At 30.2% G+C, this 17,026-nt stretch overlaps 1 protein-coding gene across 20 annotated transcripts in view; it reads right to left on the bottom strand.

The window, feature by feature from the left end:
• The window catches only part of LOC139512490 (cytoplasmic dynein 1 intermediate chain 2-like), a 24,056-nt gene continuing 7,030 nt past the window's right edge, over nt 1–17,026 (bottom strand). For 2 of the 20 annotated variants that reach the window (XR_011662283.1, XR_011662282.1), the window contains 13 exons: nt 11,255–11,383; nt 10,620–10,776; nt 10,109–10,205; nt 8,083–8,208; nt 7,755–7,901; nt 7,192–7,305; nt 6,558–6,691; nt 6,216–6,242; nt 5,262–5,406; nt 3,398–3,538; nt 2,929–3,054; nt 1,118–1,425; nt 1–1,002 (listed from right to left, as the gene is read on the bottom strand). Coding sequence is in view for 4 of the 20 variants with exons in the window: in XM_071300128.1 (XP_071156229.1) it covers nt 1,297–1,425; nt 2,929–3,054; nt 3,398–3,538; nt 5,262–5,406; nt 6,558–6,691; nt 7,192–7,305; nt 7,755–7,901; nt 8,083–8,208; nt 10,109–10,205; nt 10,620–10,776; nt 11,255–11,416; nt 14,066–14,161; nt 14,798–14,830 (1,607 nt within the window). In the remaining 16 variants the exon portion in view is untranslated. Of the gene's footprint in view, nt 1,426–2,928; nt 3,055–3,397; nt 3,539–5,261; nt 5,407–6,215; nt 6,243–6,557; nt 6,692–7,191; nt 7,306–7,754; nt 7,902–8,082; nt 8,209–10,108; nt 10,206–10,619; nt 10,777–11,254; nt 11,417–14,065; nt 14,162–14,797; nt 14,831–17,026 lie in introns of all 20 variants that reach the window. The other 18 variants (XR_011662274.1, XR_011662271.1, XR_011662275.1 and 15 more) reach the window with 18 other exon arrangements.

The raw sequence follows: 17,026 nt of genomic DNA on the forward strand, positions 1-17,026 counted from the left end.
TTGAGTATTTATAAGCATATTTTATTTGCATGATTTTATAACTGTTCAATAAATATTGCAAGTATTTCTATACAAAAGTCCATCATATAACCATATAAACAATTCATTAACATAAACTGAACCTATTATAAGTCAGCACCATGAAAAGTGACAAATGCCAGGCATAACTTATTGGTATAACAAATACAAAAATGTATTCTTTTTTATCATTGAAACTTCAGATAATACTTAAATCAACTTCCACCTGATATTGATATAAATATAAGACTCTATCAATCATTAAAACTTAATAATACACCATTGCTATTTCTACCTAATCTACTCCATAAATTTTAAAAGTTTCAATTATAACTTAAACAAAGTGTAAGAAACTAGAACTTGAATACAGATCACAGTTCAATGTGTTTTTTTTTTTTATTTCTCAATAAGCAGTTAAACAGATGCAGCCTTTTTAATCCCACACCCCTTCTGTAATAATGCATATACTTTTTTTTTAAATTTCATATTAAATTATATCATTTCAAGTCCATGTATATAATTATGCCTCTAAAACCATGTAAGACTAATTATAATTAATTGATAGATGTTTCATCTCTCCCCAATTAACAAAAATAACATTTGTCAGACTTTGTTCATTTCTGTTACAAGTTGCTTTGCTGGTAATCTCTTTTCATAAAAAAAACTATATAAATAGTAGGCAGTGCTTAGAAAATGAAAGGAATCTGATGAAAGCAATTGTAAAGAGAACATACCACAACTCCTTATTTTTCTATTCTACTTAAGCAAATATGGTTTCAGAGGGAATAAAAAATGAAGTTCTCCCAAATGTTTGATTTTTTGTCCAGTTAGATAAAAATTTAATACCAGATATTCATTTTAAGCTTGCCTTAAATTGTAGACTCATTTTAAGCTTGCCTTACATTGTAGACTCATTTAAAGCTTGCCTTACATTGTAGACTCATTTTAAGCTTGCCTTACATTGTAGACTCATTTAAAGCTTGCCTTACATTGTAGAATCATTTTAAGCTTGTCTTACTTTGTAGACTCATTTAAAGCTTGCCTTACATTGTAGACTCATTTTAAGCTTGCCTTACATTGTAGACTCATTTAAGCTTGCCTTACATGGTAGACAACATCAAAGTCTGATGAATGAACACTTTAGGATACAGATAGGTATAAAGTATTGTTCCTGGAACTTGATAAACAAAAATTCTCTTTAAAAAAATTTGTTAGTAAATCATCAATTAAAATGTTTGTGGTAGTCCATATAAATGTTAGATGTATAATAAGCCGTATTCATCGTAATGGTGATGTCATTGTTGATAGTGACATAGCTTCTTCTTCCCTTTCTGTGGCTTGTTGTTTCATTTCTTGTAATGTTTTGGCAAACTTGGACCATTCATTTCCTTTAGGTGCAGCTACAGTCTGTAACATAAACAAATTGACATACATCATAGATAAAAGTGTTTTATTAAGTAAAATATATAATAAGATGAGAGATTTTAAAAATGAAAATTGCTTAAAATGATCCATTTAAAATAGACATTTTGCATTTTTCATTACGGAATGTCTGGAAGACTAAAATCCTTGGATATTTTTTATGCTGAATCTTAAAATGCATCAATTTTCAACACTTTCATACAAACTGTTCACTTGTTTGTTTATATGTGACACATTTATTTGTTATGCTATGAGAAAACCAAGAAATCATGTACAAAATTTAAAGACAAGTGCATAGTACCATTTTAAAATTTTTTCTATGAACTTCTGTCATTAGTTTTGAAGCTTGCAGATTAAAACATGAATGGATAGACAATTGATTTGACAGATGAACATTACAATAACAAAATACCATGGTACCAAATAAGCTAGACATGGAATTTGAAAATTAGTTGTCAACTTTTTAACACAAGGTATTGTGAATTTATGATGGGGACTTAAATTTAAAATAAGAGCTCAACAGTCAGCTGATTTGTTCATTTTTCTGTAAATATGCTGTTATAACACTATTTTCTTTCTCCCGGTATAGATTACTATACCTTATTTAACAGAACTTTTAGAAATTTTTGATTTTAAATGCTCAACAACCTCATATTTGATTTTGCCATCTAATAATTTGTTTTGAATCGAACACCATCTAATGAGTCTTGTGTAGACAAAACATGTATCTGGCATACAAAACTATGAGTCTGGTATCTCTATTGATTTTTTATATTCTGGTCACATACCCTGAACAAAACATTTCCAGAAATCATACTTATCTTGCCTATTTGTCTATTTATCAACAATCCTTCATGTACAATATTTATGTCTGTTTTGACTTAACCACTTTTTTTATGCCCCATTAATGGGCATTATGTTTTCTGGTCTGTGCGTCCGTTTGTTTGTCCGTCCGTCTGTTCGTTCATCTTTCTGTTCATTTGTCCGTCTGTCCCGCTTCATGTTAAAGTTTTTGGTCGAGGTAGTTTTTGATGAAGTTGAAGTCCAATCAACTTGAAACTTAGTACACATGTTCTTTATGTTATGGTCTTTTTAATTTTAAATTAGAGATTTTACCTCATTTTCATGGTCCAGTGAACATAGAAAATGATTGTGCGGATGGGGCATCCGTGTACTGGGGACACATTTTTGTTTTTCTATTACAAGGGACACTTATTAAAAGTTCTTTCAGTTAAAATTAAGGAATTAACATTCATACTGTAGATTCATTATTATTCCATGGATACCAATTTTTGTTGATTTATTGGATAATAGGAAACCATTACATTTGCAATTTGAAATATTCAATGAAATATAAATTTTCTATAGGCTATGTTTGGCAAACTTTTAAAAATCATGAAATCAAATAACCACAAATGTTAAAACCCAGGAAAAGAAATGAATCCACAGTAAATAAGAATACAATTTGATTGGTGGTTAGTATTTTACCTCTGCAACATCATATAAATGTATCCTTCCTATATCATCTCCAGCAGCTATATGACTTCCTGTCTCATGCCATCGTACATGGTTTAGACAGGCATTATTATCTATGGTTATTGATGTTGTTGGAACCTAAATAATGAAATTATAATCTCTATCAGTTAAAGTTCTATTTTCATGAATGATCCATCAATCAATGAATAATGAAATATTATATTGAATAAGAGTGAACTAGTCCATTTCCCATCCATTAAATTTCTCAATATTCTTATTCACTTGATGTAGTTTATAAGAATAAATTTGAAGTTGCGAAAAATAAATCGCTTGCAAAAATAAATTGGTTTACAGTATCACATGCTTTAACTTTGTTAATATGATTATTAGAGATCACCATCAATTTAAATAAATCTGAGGAAATTCAGCAAATTCAAACATTTTTTTTCTACTAAGGTTTTGGTTGTGGTGAGACACTTACTTCTGTGTCATTGTTAAGATTCCATAGGTCTAATTTACCATTACCATCAGCACTGGCAAACAAGGCAGGATGTGTTGGTGACCATTTTACATCATAAATATAATCACTGTTATCCTCAAATGAATGCAAAAACTTTTGTTCCTGGGAAACACACAATATAAAGAGATTATCAATAACACTAAATTGACTAAGGAATGAATACAATGTTTCATATTTTAATTATTTGTATTTAAACCATAAATCACAGGGTTACACAATATACTTGGAAATTTTTTTCATGGCAGATATCTTACTGAAATATACATCGTATATGAGCATAGTAAGATAATATAAAACATATAAGCTTAACAATGAAATAACAAAAGTTCACACACTGAAATGTTTCACCTTCTTTGCTAATCATTGATATTATGTCTTCACATAAACTTAACTTTAACCAAGAAAACTAAACATTGACCAATGAACCATATGAAAATGAGGTCAAGGTAAAATGAACCATGTCAGACAGACATGTACAGCTAACAATTCTCCCATGCAACAAATATAGTTGACCTATTGCTTATAGTTTAAGAAAAACAGACCAAAAAAACAAAAACTTAACACTGAGCAATGAACCATGAAAATGAGATCAAGGTCAAATAAAACCTTTGCAACTGACATATAATTCCTAAAATATTTCCATACAAAAAATAAAGTTGACATATTGCATATAGAATAAGAAAAAAAGACCAAAACTCAAATACTTAACTTTAACCACTGAACCATGAAAATGAGGTCAAGGTCAGGAGACACCTGCCAGCTAGACATGTACTTTTTATGATCATTCCATACACCAAATATAGTAGATCTATTGCGTACAGTATAAGAAAAACAGACCAAAACACAAAAACTTAACTATAACCACTAAACCATGAAAATGAGGGTCAAGGTCAGATGTCTCCTGCCAGTTGGACATGTACACCTTACAGTCCTTCCATACATGGAATATACTTGACCTATTGCTTATAATATCTGAGATATGGACTTGACCACCAAAACTTAACCTTGTTCACTGATCCATGAAATGAGGTTGAGGTCAAGTTAAAACTGTCTGACGGGCATGAGAACCTTGCAAGGTATGCACATACCAAATACAGTTATCCTATTTTTTATAATATTAAGAGAGAATTTAACATTACAAAAAATCTTAACTTTTTTCAACTAGTCACTGAACCATGAAAATAAGGTCAAGGACATTGGACAAGTGACTGACAGAAACTTCGTAACATGAGGCATCTATATACAAAGTTTGAAGCATCCAGGTCTTCCACCTTCTAAAATATAAAACTTTTAAGAAGTTAGCTAACCCCGATGCCACCGCCAGATCACTATCCCTATGTCCAGCTTTCTGCAACAAAAGTAGCAGGCTCGACAAAAATTGTACAAAGGTGCATCCAAAGGGCTTTTCAGTATTTAACTTTATGACCAATGTCTTTATACAGACTTTCATTGTGTGAGATAGTTCTAGTCATATTTGACTTAACCTGATCCTCTAGTATAAAGCAGGGACTATTCAAATGAAATTAACATGTTATCATCAGATCCCCGAGTATGCATATAACATACCTGGTATGCAGCTGGAGATTTGTATAATGAAATGGCTGATTTTTCACTTGTGTATAAGTTAACTATTATAAGTCCAACGTTATCATGTCATAAATTGCAGATGAATAAATATTATTCTAAGTTATAATGAGAGCCAAAAAAAAAAAAAAAAAACCATTTCATTTAGATCTACATGAAAAAATTCCAATTCATCTAACTTCAAAATTTGAAAATTTAACTGTTTGAAAGTTATGAAACACTAGAATCTATAATAACCTACTTTAATGCTCCAAAGTTTGATTGTCCAATCAAATGAAGATGTTAAGAAATAAGGTGAAAAGTCAATCTGTCCTGGAACTTTATGACAGTCTATACCAGTGATAGGTCCATGATGTCCTTCAAATCCTTCACTTATACCAGCCTTACTGTAAAACAAAAAAAATGTACCAAATAAATAAGTGGGATTCATTATATAAATTAAGGCTATTCCAGAAAAAAATATATGGTAGGGGGTAGAATGGCACTTGATTTCTTTTTATATTGGTGGGATCAGGTCATAAAAATCAAATTGTGTGGTAATGTATCCAAAGTAAAATGCAATAAACTATTTTCAAATTACCAACTTTTTACTCCAAATTATGTATTTTTTAAACAGGTAACCTTCTCTGTGATAGGACATCCTGATACAAAGTCAACTAAGAGCAAGGTAAAGAAGTAAAACCAAGCTTTTAATCGGTACAATTTTTGGGGGAAATCAACTGCTTTATATGTTTGATTTTACTTATTTTGGTCGCTGTTCCAGGAGTACCAGGATGTCTGAACACAGAAAAGGTTACCTGTTGAAAAAATATATAATCCAGAGTCAAAAGTCGGTAATATGAAAATAGTCTATTACCCTATATGGGTTATGGCCATAAAAAAGTGCCTTCAAACACCTCCATTTTTTTTTCTTCTGGATCAGCCCTTATGATAATGCAAGCTAAACAATTAAAAATTCTAACCCACAATATGGCACATATGCAATAATTTATGATATATTTCTGTGATATTTGAAGTTTACAATGGAAACCATCAGGAGATTTGTTAATATATTTAGATTACAACCCAAACTAAAAACTATTGAAAACAAAAAATCCTAATTTACTAATTTTAAACTATAGACTAAAACCTACAAAACAAAAAATGTCCATCAAACTACAAATACATCTGTAACCCAAACTATTTTGTCCCTTACCTCTCACCTCTGCCTAAATCGACAGACCTAAGTAGAAATCATGAGCATCAATAAAAGTGATAAATTATCTCCCTTTTTATGCCTCTAAAGTTATAAACAAAAGCTGATGATTATATGGTAATATTAGCAATTAAATTCATATCTTGTGTTAAATTTATATATTAATTCTAAGAAATGCTGAACAGTTACAAAAATTAAATAAATCACTAATTATTTATGTAAGGCAACAGATTATCTCCTCCTTACCATGACTGAATCACCAAATTGTCTCCCCTTACCATTACTGAATTACCAAATTGTCTCCCCTTACCATCACTAAATCAATCTTTTATCTCCCCTTACCTGCCATGTCTACAAGCAGTATACACTGTACATTCCTCACTGCCAACAACAAAGTTATTGACATCACCAGACAAGAAGGAGAAACATGTAACAGCTACAGATTTACTTTGTTTGAAATGCAGCTCCATGCTGTCCTGAAACCAATAACAAGATTCAATCAATAAAATATCATTTCACAAAAATAAAGAAAAAGTTATTTAAATCATATTATGCCAGGTCATAAGTTAGAAAAGTTGGAAAAGAAATGATGTAGTGTCCTAATTCATAATATAAAATCACTACACAAATTGAATAGTTTAATTTATCAATAAATAGAATTTTTCAAAGTTGCACTTTAGACAATGTCCTTTTTTCGTCCTTTATGTATCCTTTTCTATGAAAAACTACTTATTTTTTTTTTATTTCAATTTTCTTTCAATACAACTTGATCGTGACTAGAACTTCTTTTTACCATTTAGTTTTTTTTAATGGTTTGTTCAATGCATAGAGCAGGGGAAAACAATTATAGTTCAACAAATACCAAACATGTTGTTCGAAAATGATAAAAGTATAGTATTTTTTTTATGTTGATACTTTTAAAAATTTAAACTCTGCATCATTTTAGAGTTATTGATAAAAAGTTAGAATGACTTACCTGTGGTTGAGCTAACATATCCAGACTCCATGAACACATCTTTCCATCTGTAGATACACTGATCAAGTTGTGAGCATTCTGTGTTCCCACTACATTGACACAGTATACTGGATGCTGAAATATCAGAAACAATTTACATTTGACAAATCAAATACTATTCACAGATATTCTGCTGTCTTGTTAAATGTATGTGCCTTTTTAAATTTAAATGTACTGTACATAAAAATATAATTCAATGTTTTTATATATAAAAATGTGCCAGGCTTAGCAATTTTTTATAAAATATTAATACATGATTATATACTTTTGAAATATTTTTCTTTGAAAAATTACCAGAATCACATTTTATACCTATCAATTCAATAAATTACAGAGATTGACATAAATATGAATTGGGTGAAATGTTATTTAAATATTATTAGCTCTTTTTTCATTACTTTTATTTTCTATGGCCAGCTGTCTTGTTAAAGAGAGGTTTTGAGAGAACCATTTTCATTTTAGTGAATAATTTTTAATCTGTTAGCAAGTTGAGTGTTAGCAAGAAATAAATATAATATACTAACTGTGTGGGCAGCAGCAGACAAAGGAGTCCTCTGTATTGGGGTGCGTTTGTTTACTCTGTTATCCCATAACACAATCTGTCCAGAATATGTACCACCTACTATCAAGTTAGGGTGAAATTCAGCAAAGCACGATGACATAATGGCAGACTGAAATAAAAAACAATCTTTGATTATAGTTTGTTTTCTGTATGAAAGGAAGGGATAACCATGGCTTTGATGAACTTTTAGGTTTCAAGGCCGTACAGTATCCTATTGTTTTTAATTTTTGTATCTGTTTTGGTCTCCTGCAAAGAGATCTCTCATTATTGTACTCTTTCTAAAAACTAACCTGACAGTGGAACACATATTCTGGTGTTTGCTTTTTAAATTTCATGTTCCAAATCAATGCAACACCGTCTGGGTCGTGTGGTGAATCTTCATTGGTATTGTATGATGCTAACAGTAATTCTGGATGCTGAAATATATACAAATCATATTACTCATTCTAAATAACATTCAAAGTATTAGGCATCAATTCTAAGATTCTGTCCACTTTAATTTGAAATGACAGAGTATGGGAGACAACTTAAACATTCTTTTCCTAGCTACTTTTAGAAAATTAAAAGGTGGTTCAAACTTACATGTTTAACCCAGCCACATTCTGTATTTAAGTGACTGTCCCAAGTCAGGAGCCTGTAATTCATTGGTTGTCGTTAGTTTATATGTTACATATTTGTTTTTCATTTTTATACCTAAATTAGGCCATTAGGCCAATTAAAATTAATTGATAGATTTTCATCCCCGCCCGCCCCTCTAAAATCGTCCCGCCCCGATTTTTTTTATTTTCAAAAATTTACGATTTGCGGATTTGTTCATCTCCGTTTCCAGTAACCGTCAAAAATTTTGTTTCCTTCCAAACTTCCTGTTTCAAATTTCGGTTTTCGTATTACTTCGAGTAATTAAATAAGATTCTGCAGCTCTATGATGACAAAATCGTTTACCGAGAATAGAGGTTGATTTCAAGAAGGGCATGAAATAATCGGGTTACAAGTAATACGCTGTGTCCAAGGCATGACACACATTTCTGTGATTTAGAAAACTATTGATTTTTGTATTGATAAAATGACTTTGTGGAAGGAATTTTGGACTGTGAATTATACCCAAAGAGCACGAATCGTGGAACACTTTCGTAGAAATGAATAAATGATATGACGCAAGCACGAACTTGTTAGATTTATTACAGTATAATTGAGTTCAAAAAGTCGGCAAACATACTTTAATCGGAGAGCACGAATTTCATTACAAAATTGCTTGTCTCCACCGGGACTTGAACCCGGGACCTCTGTGTTACAAGGCAGCGCGCTAACCGACTGAGCTAAAAAAGTACTTCCTTAGCTCAACCGCTTACGGCTGACTAAGTGTTTACTAAGTTTTTCTAGGGGAAGCAATCCCGTCACACTACTTAGATTTACCCATGTCTTTTTTGTTGACAGACAGCACACACAGCTTCTGTCCCAATATCCTCAATAGAGCCACTAAACATCTTCTCCTTTTTGGTTAAGTTCATGTTTTACATATTAATTATATTTGCATCTATAAGAAGAATCATAAAAGCACCAACCCTTTCGTTTTCAAAACGGTTTCATTTTATTCTGAACTCGTAATTCTTTAGTTGCATATTTGTTTCATTTTATGGAGACAAAAAGATGGTCGCTTAAAAAGACACTAAATTTGGTGAAGGTAGTCCAACTAAAGAGAGCATTCTTCTTTTATGTTTTTGCTGTTTAGGTTTCTAAAGCAGCAATTACATGTAGAACAGTGGTTGCCAATAAGAGATTTTCATTCATGTTAAGCTTTGAAATATTGTGTACGATTCCTTATATATATGTATATACATAATATAAGCTTATTATTACACTTGCATATTTGAAGAACACGTCACAAGAGGGTTTCATAAGAAATAAAAATTAAAAAATAAAATCCTCCCACCCGCCCCATTTTTTTCAAAAATTTGGATGAAAATCTACTAATTAATTTTAGTTGGCCTTAGTTTTCTCGTTTTACATTGTCATTTTGGGGCCTTTTATAGCTGACTATGCGGTATGGGCTTTGCTCATTGTTGTAGGCTGTACAGTGACCTATATTTGTTAATTTCTGTGTCATTTTAGTCTCTTGTGGAGAGTTGTCTCATCGGCAATCAAACCACATCTTCTTTTTTTTTTTTTATTTATACCACCACAAATTAAATACTGCAATACAGTAAAAGAGTCATACAGAATAACAGCCAATGATTTTACATTTCTTCAAATTAAATTCTTATAGCTCATTAATTGTGTGTTGTGCATATCTCTTTTTTTAAAAACAGCAGTCCATACCTGTTTAGACCAATCTAAACTAGTATTTGTTCTATGTTTGGACCACCTCTCATCATAAAATATTCTGTTCAACTTCAGTCTGTCTCCTGCTGACTCACTACAAAAGAAACACAACTCTATAACATACATCAGAAGTAAGAATCAGACAATTCAATAATCTATTTACAAGTTTACAAATTAAATAATAAAAACATAAAATCTAATATTGTTTTCTGTAATGTGATGTTATAATTTGACAAAAAGTTAACTTTAAAGTCCCTAAACAAATAAAGCTATGGATATTTAAAAATTGTATTACTTTTAATAAGTTATTAAAGAAGAATTCAAAATCTGTGGCTGGGGTCTGCTATAATTGTTTATTGTGTAATGTTACTAGCTAAATCAGGCAGTTGGTTTTCTCTTTAGAATTGATTCAAATTTTTATATCCAGTGGTCTTTAAATGTTGAATATATATGGTATGTGTTTTGCTCATTGTTGCAGGTCATACTATATTTTTCTACAAGAACTTACTCGTCTTTGCCCTCATTATCTCCCCCTGAATAATCCGTGTAGATATCTACTTCCTCTGTAAGCATCCTCTCAACAAGTCGAGCAGATTTACTGAAGAATGTCTGGAAATCCTCAGAATTCAGAATCTGTAGTTTCTCTTCCTCACTCAGTTCTGGCACTAAAATAATATTTATATTACATTGGTATATAAGAAACACATTTTACTGTTCATTTGTCATAAATTTGGGTCATGCATTAGCTTTTTCAATTTCTTGTTTGTTATATCATGATAAAATTGAGAATGGAATGGGGATATGAGGATACTTATGTTGTTAGGAGGCACATTTATTTCTGAATGGCTCTTTGGTTGTTTATAACAATAAAGGTGGAAAAGATGTCTCCTATCTATTGAATGATAATTTTAGAATGGAATGACAAATATCACAAATGATTTTTTCGTTAGACCTCATAAATTGCAAGTAAATTCCTTCAGATTATATTTTATCTATCAGATGATTCTATTACATAAGTATAAGTTATTTGTATAGCTCAATTTCACTGTGTTTCTGTGGGGGTACTTCTATGCTGATTAAGAAAGAAACTTAGTAATAAAGAAAAATTCACCTTTATATATCTTTTTTACAAAAATAACTTACCTGGTTTTTCTTCCTTTTTGTCCAAATCTTCTTGTGTCTGTTTTGGTGCCACCATTTCAACATGTGGCATCTTAGATGATGTTGGCGTCTGTGGCTGTGCTGCCATGGAATCTGTTTCTCCGTCCTCATCTGTATGACCCATTGGGTCGTCATAAGTAAGAACTATGTGTTAGTATTTAATGTTGCTGTCCAATAACAGTTTTTTCAGTATCATCATACAATAATAGTGCTATATTTGTACTTTTGCTAATTATATAAGAGACCTTTATTTTCTCTAAAGAATGTGGCACAAAAAATACATTCTGACATGTTGTTTTTAAAATTAAATTAAAAGATGTATCTACTTTGCTCTACATAAAGAATATAGTTTTTAAAGCATTAAAACTTCTTTAAATGTTCCTTTCTCACACTGTCACATCAAGATAATTTAAAGCTTAAATGAAAAAGTGTCTACTAATAAGACGGAAGGAGACCAGAAGAATGCTGAAAATTATCATAAGCTGAAAATTGTTGCTAAACCCGCCAATGCACAAATTTAATGTTAGCTCTTCTAAAGATTGGGACTTAAAATAATAAATATAGATAGAAGAAAATTTGTAGATGTAATAATGCTTGGGTGTACTATGATTTACCTAGGTACACATTAGACAAACATGTTTGATATTGTAAATGTATATACTATAAAGCACAGTTGGTATCAATACCTTCAAAAAATGTTTGTACCTAATACATAATTTTTTTTCTTCATGTAGTTCTTTAAATACAAATAACTATTATGAGAATATTTTCTATGCATCAAAAATAGGCTTCAACATGATGGTTATGCTTATAGAAGCATGTGGGAACTACCTATAAGCACTTATGCCACACATAATGACTTAAGCAAAATGTAAACAATAAGTTATACACTAATAGTATCTGACTGTCATAGAAGTTTTGACTGACTATATTTTTTACAAATATACAACAATCATTCATGTAAATGCACCCTCCAATCCATTCAAAACTCAACATAAATGAATATAGTGAATAAATAAGTGCAGATTTAGAGACCTCGATCATTAAATAAAATTTATTTTTAAAAGCCACAATAAACAAAATGCTATTACACAAAAAATTGAGCAGCAAAATTTAAACAAAAGACCAATGGTCGGAGCTTAAAAAGCAAATTTTCTGTTTTTCATCTGTAAGAAACAAAAATTATCTATACCATAACAGATCTTGTCAATAATGTATTTTCAAACTTCCTTTTTATTGTAATTGATAAAATAAATTTGCAGTTTATCTGCTGCCCATGTAAAAAGCTACTATATTTTGGAATTTAAAAAGTTTAAAGAGCTCACTCTGACATGACTGTCATTTAATTCTTTGATATCTCAAAATTTCTTATAAAACTTCTTATAAAATACTTAAATATTATAAGTTTTATTCTCTTTTTTTCTTTTTTATCAATTCTAATGAAATTTAGATAAAAGACTCAATGACTAAGTGGCATAGAATGTTTCTTAAGTCTGGAAAAATGAAAGCAAATTCTTCAAACACTTCCATAATAGCAGATGCACATCTTCAACACATGCACAATCTTTCTGTGGAGTTCCAACAATCTGTTTTGAAAACTGTAAGAGAAGTTGATTATACAAAACTTGGACTCTATTTAATAAATTTGCAGCAAGAAAAAATTCTAAAATTTGGAAAATGAGAAGATATTCCTATAACAATTTCATAATAGCAGGTGTACAACTTTGGAGTTGTAACACAATGAAGTTTTTTTCCCAGGCCACCCGCCAAACCATCCACTCTCCCAATTCTATAAGCTGATAACACATCAAAAACTTAGTCACACAAAGATTGTGGAAAAAACATCAAATAGGATGAGCTGAAGAGACTTTCAAATAGACTTAATCTTATTTACCAAATATAAACATAAGACCAACATAGAACATTCAATTATGGGCACATCTGTATATCAAAATACAAATACCCATCTATTTATGTGAATTTAGCAGAGATAGATAACAGTTTTAGATCAGCACCAAATTGTGTACAGGTAAAAAAAACAGTAATAGACAAAACAATGCATGTTTTACAGATTACAAACCATAGTGACATGTAAAAACAATACAAAATATCATCTACTGAGAGCTAGCTCACATCACTTTATCTCAAAACAATCAATTCATTTTAAAAATAAGGATATGATAATAATGAGTATGATTACCAAAGATACAACTTCTGAAAGAGAGGCAGAGTATACTAAAGGGATATTCAAACTCATAAATCAAAAACATTCTGTCAATGTAATGACAAAAAAAGGAAACAACCAGAAGAAATACAAGAGTCTAAAAAACACAATATAGAAAACTTAAGACTGAGCAACATGAACCCTACCAAAACTGGGGGTGATCTCAGGTGCTACAGAGGTTTAAGCAGAACATGTTCCACATTCAGCACCCTCAATGCCTTCTGTCTTATAATGGTTCCTGAACTTCAAGATAAGTTCTCCCATTAAAAAAAAATAAAATGGCATCTTACTTTTTCACTTTTTTTTTCAAATAATAAAAAAACAACACTATACAAAATATTACAAACATTCAATATCTTGCATACATGACTACAGCTAAAGCATACAACAGTGAGAAATGAGTACTGAAATATTGGAATATACAGATCATATCAATCAAAATATGCATAACCCTGATCAAAATTCGTATTTTAATGAATAAAAAGATCTCTCCAAGTAAAACTAAGTTTAAAGAAGAGATGTCTAACACCTACAAAACAATCACATGACAACCACAAACAACAATGTACCTTCATCATCAAATTCATCCTCCCATTCAAAATCATGATGTATAAAGCGCGGAGATCCATGAGATCCATGAAGCGGGGAACTGTATTGTGATCCCCCTGAACATAAAGCCGCAATGAAAAGAAAATGGGAAGAAATCTTTGCATCCAATGTGTATGATGTGTTTGAGATTATAATTTTTTTTATACAGTGTTAAGACAGATAGAAATTGATGTGTATAACTGAAATATTCTTTACACAGTCAGTTTTACACACACAAAAAAAATTTTTGAAGGCAATATTTATATGTAATTTAAAATCTTTTGAGCAGCAAGCAAATGTAGATAAGTTAATATTTTTCAAGGTTACTTGAAAAATGAATTATGCCTCTTAAATTGATTCATGAATTATGTTTTTGTTTTTTGTTCTTTACTCTCGACTTAAAAATATTTGTCATTGATAAGGCAATATAAGAATTAAAAAAATTCTTATTTGCTTTATATATGCTCTGTTGGTTTTTCAGTGCCACACTACCAAGTATTGTATCAATTATAAAAATACCAAAAATTAGATGCTTATGATTTTTATTTAATAAGATATTTAAAACTTGATGAATACATTTTTCAGTTTGCTTTAATAAAGTCACTACTGAATAAGAGTAAAAATCTGATGCAAAGGCACCTTCCACGATTCACATTACACTGAAAAACTAAAAATAGAACAGAAAAAAAATGACAGCAGAGCATTTGACCTACCCCGCCTGGAACTGTCTCCGTCAGACAAGTTTTCTACAAAATATTGACAAAAAATATACTTCCCCCTATAACTTAATACATTTATTTCAAAGACATTTGACATTTGATTTTTCTTTTTCTTTTTTCCATGATTTAAAATAACAAAGATTCATACTCCAGTAATATTTTCACTGATGAAAATCATTTCAGTATCAGAGAATTACTATTTGTCAAACAATAAAAAAAATATAGAAAAATGGAAACAACTGAACTAAAAAAAATCATTATCTATAAAAAAAAACAACCAAAGTAAATAAGGTCAATAGATTCATATTGCAAAAAAAAAACCATGTAAGGTCAAGATGATATCATTTTCAGTTAGATTCAAAAATTAACTTATTTTACAGGTGTGTCTAAGATAGAACTTTTAAGTAGAATTTGTTTCTTAATAATGCAAGATTAATCACTTCTCACTAAACTCTCAACCATAAATATATTGTATGCAAAATCATTTCTATTCTTTATGAAAAAAAAATAAAGCTGAACAACAGAAAATAACAACACTGAAAAGCAACAACAAAACATATGGTAGGATGGAAGGTGCATTTACATTCTGTATCACAACTATTTTTCACATTTTTCCCCACTCAGAACAATTGGAACAACTTTAATGGTAACCAAACTAATGATGTCATCAAAGCAAAATAAAAAGTGGCAGTTTCACTTACTATGTGTATTTGTTATACATGAATATATGACGCTTGAAAAAAATCATCACCAAATACATGTATATGACTGTATATAAACAAACACATACTACTAGTATGCCTTTCTGCATCCAAAATAATATTGCATATCATAGACATTTAGATACACTATAAGCAAGTTCTTTTAAATCTAGAATGGATGTGTAATTTTTGAAATATTCAAATTTATGTTTATAATTCAAGCAGTTAAGCATGCGATCTTAGCCTTTTACTTAAATGCAATGGTCCACAATTTTCAAATACAGGTTATAAACATGCAGATTGTGCATCAGTTAGTTTAAATAATTAAGATATAAAAACATCTTTGTTTATTGATTTAAATGTTTGTTTATGGTAACAACTGCTCTGTTTTAGATCCACTGCATCACTTAGAAGAGAAAAAAGTAGTTACACATCAAACAATGACAAAGAATGTTATAAACCAGTGTTCCAGCTTGAATCTCAGGGCAGAAGGGTGCTACTTGTCTGAAAGGGCACTTTAGCGCAATAACCCAAATTGTAAGGGCACTGTTTGGCAGTGTATTAATAACCTTGAATATATGTATTATATATTGCTAGGCTCAGCTGCAGAACATTACTTGTATTTTAACCTTATTCAGAAATTAATGTGTTCCAAGTGTTGGTTCCAGTAAGATTTTTTTATCATCAAATTATCATACCATGACACAAAGCATATCATTTTAATTGATGTAAATTTATGCAAACTGTGCATTTTGATCAGGAAAAAAATCCTTAGAAAAATCTTTTTTTTTATTTTATAATTTATATAACTTAATTATACAAGTCTATTAAAATAAACAAGTAGTTCTGAAAGATGGAGCTAAACAAAATTGAATTTGTTATGTAATTAAATTATTTACATTAAAACTACTTGTTTAGACATATAGTATTTGTGTTATTGAAAGTTACCTAACTTGTAAATTGTTACAAAAAAGTATTAAGAAGTGCACACTAAAGTGCTCCTAAGTAGGGAGTTTTATAAATATAACAGGTGATACAAGAGATGATTATATTATAATGATGCAATAATACATTGCATATATAACAGAAGGTATAAACTCCATTATGGTTAAAAAATAAAAGCATTTGTTAAGTGCTCCTATGTAAGGAGGATTATAATACAAGAAATAAAACAGGAAGTGGTGCAATCTTGTTATGTTCAAATACAAATTTCTTTGGTTCTTCTTTTAATTTCATACTCGTGGTTATAAAAACAAAACGTTTTTACCAATCTACCAATTTACTCAAAACTTAGTCTGCCTTTTAAATTGTTTAAAATTTTCTTTAAAAATATTTTTTTTTTATGTGTACATATATGCTATGATACGTAAACATTACAAATGTATATAAACATGTCAGCATTTTCATTCTGTATTAAATATCTAGTATTTGTTCAATTATCTTAAATCCACTAATTAGCAGTGAACAATCATTAGCAGAGGTGATAAAACTGCCAAAGGCATTAGGTATTTAACTTAATCCT

This window comes from Mytilus edulis, chromosome 2 (assembly GCF_963676685.1).
Source record: "Mytilus edulis chromosome 2, xbMytEdul2.2, whole genome shotgun sequence".
Lineage (NCBI taxonomy): Eukaryota > Metazoa > Mollusca > Bivalvia > Mytilida > Mytilidae > Mytilus > Mytilus edulis.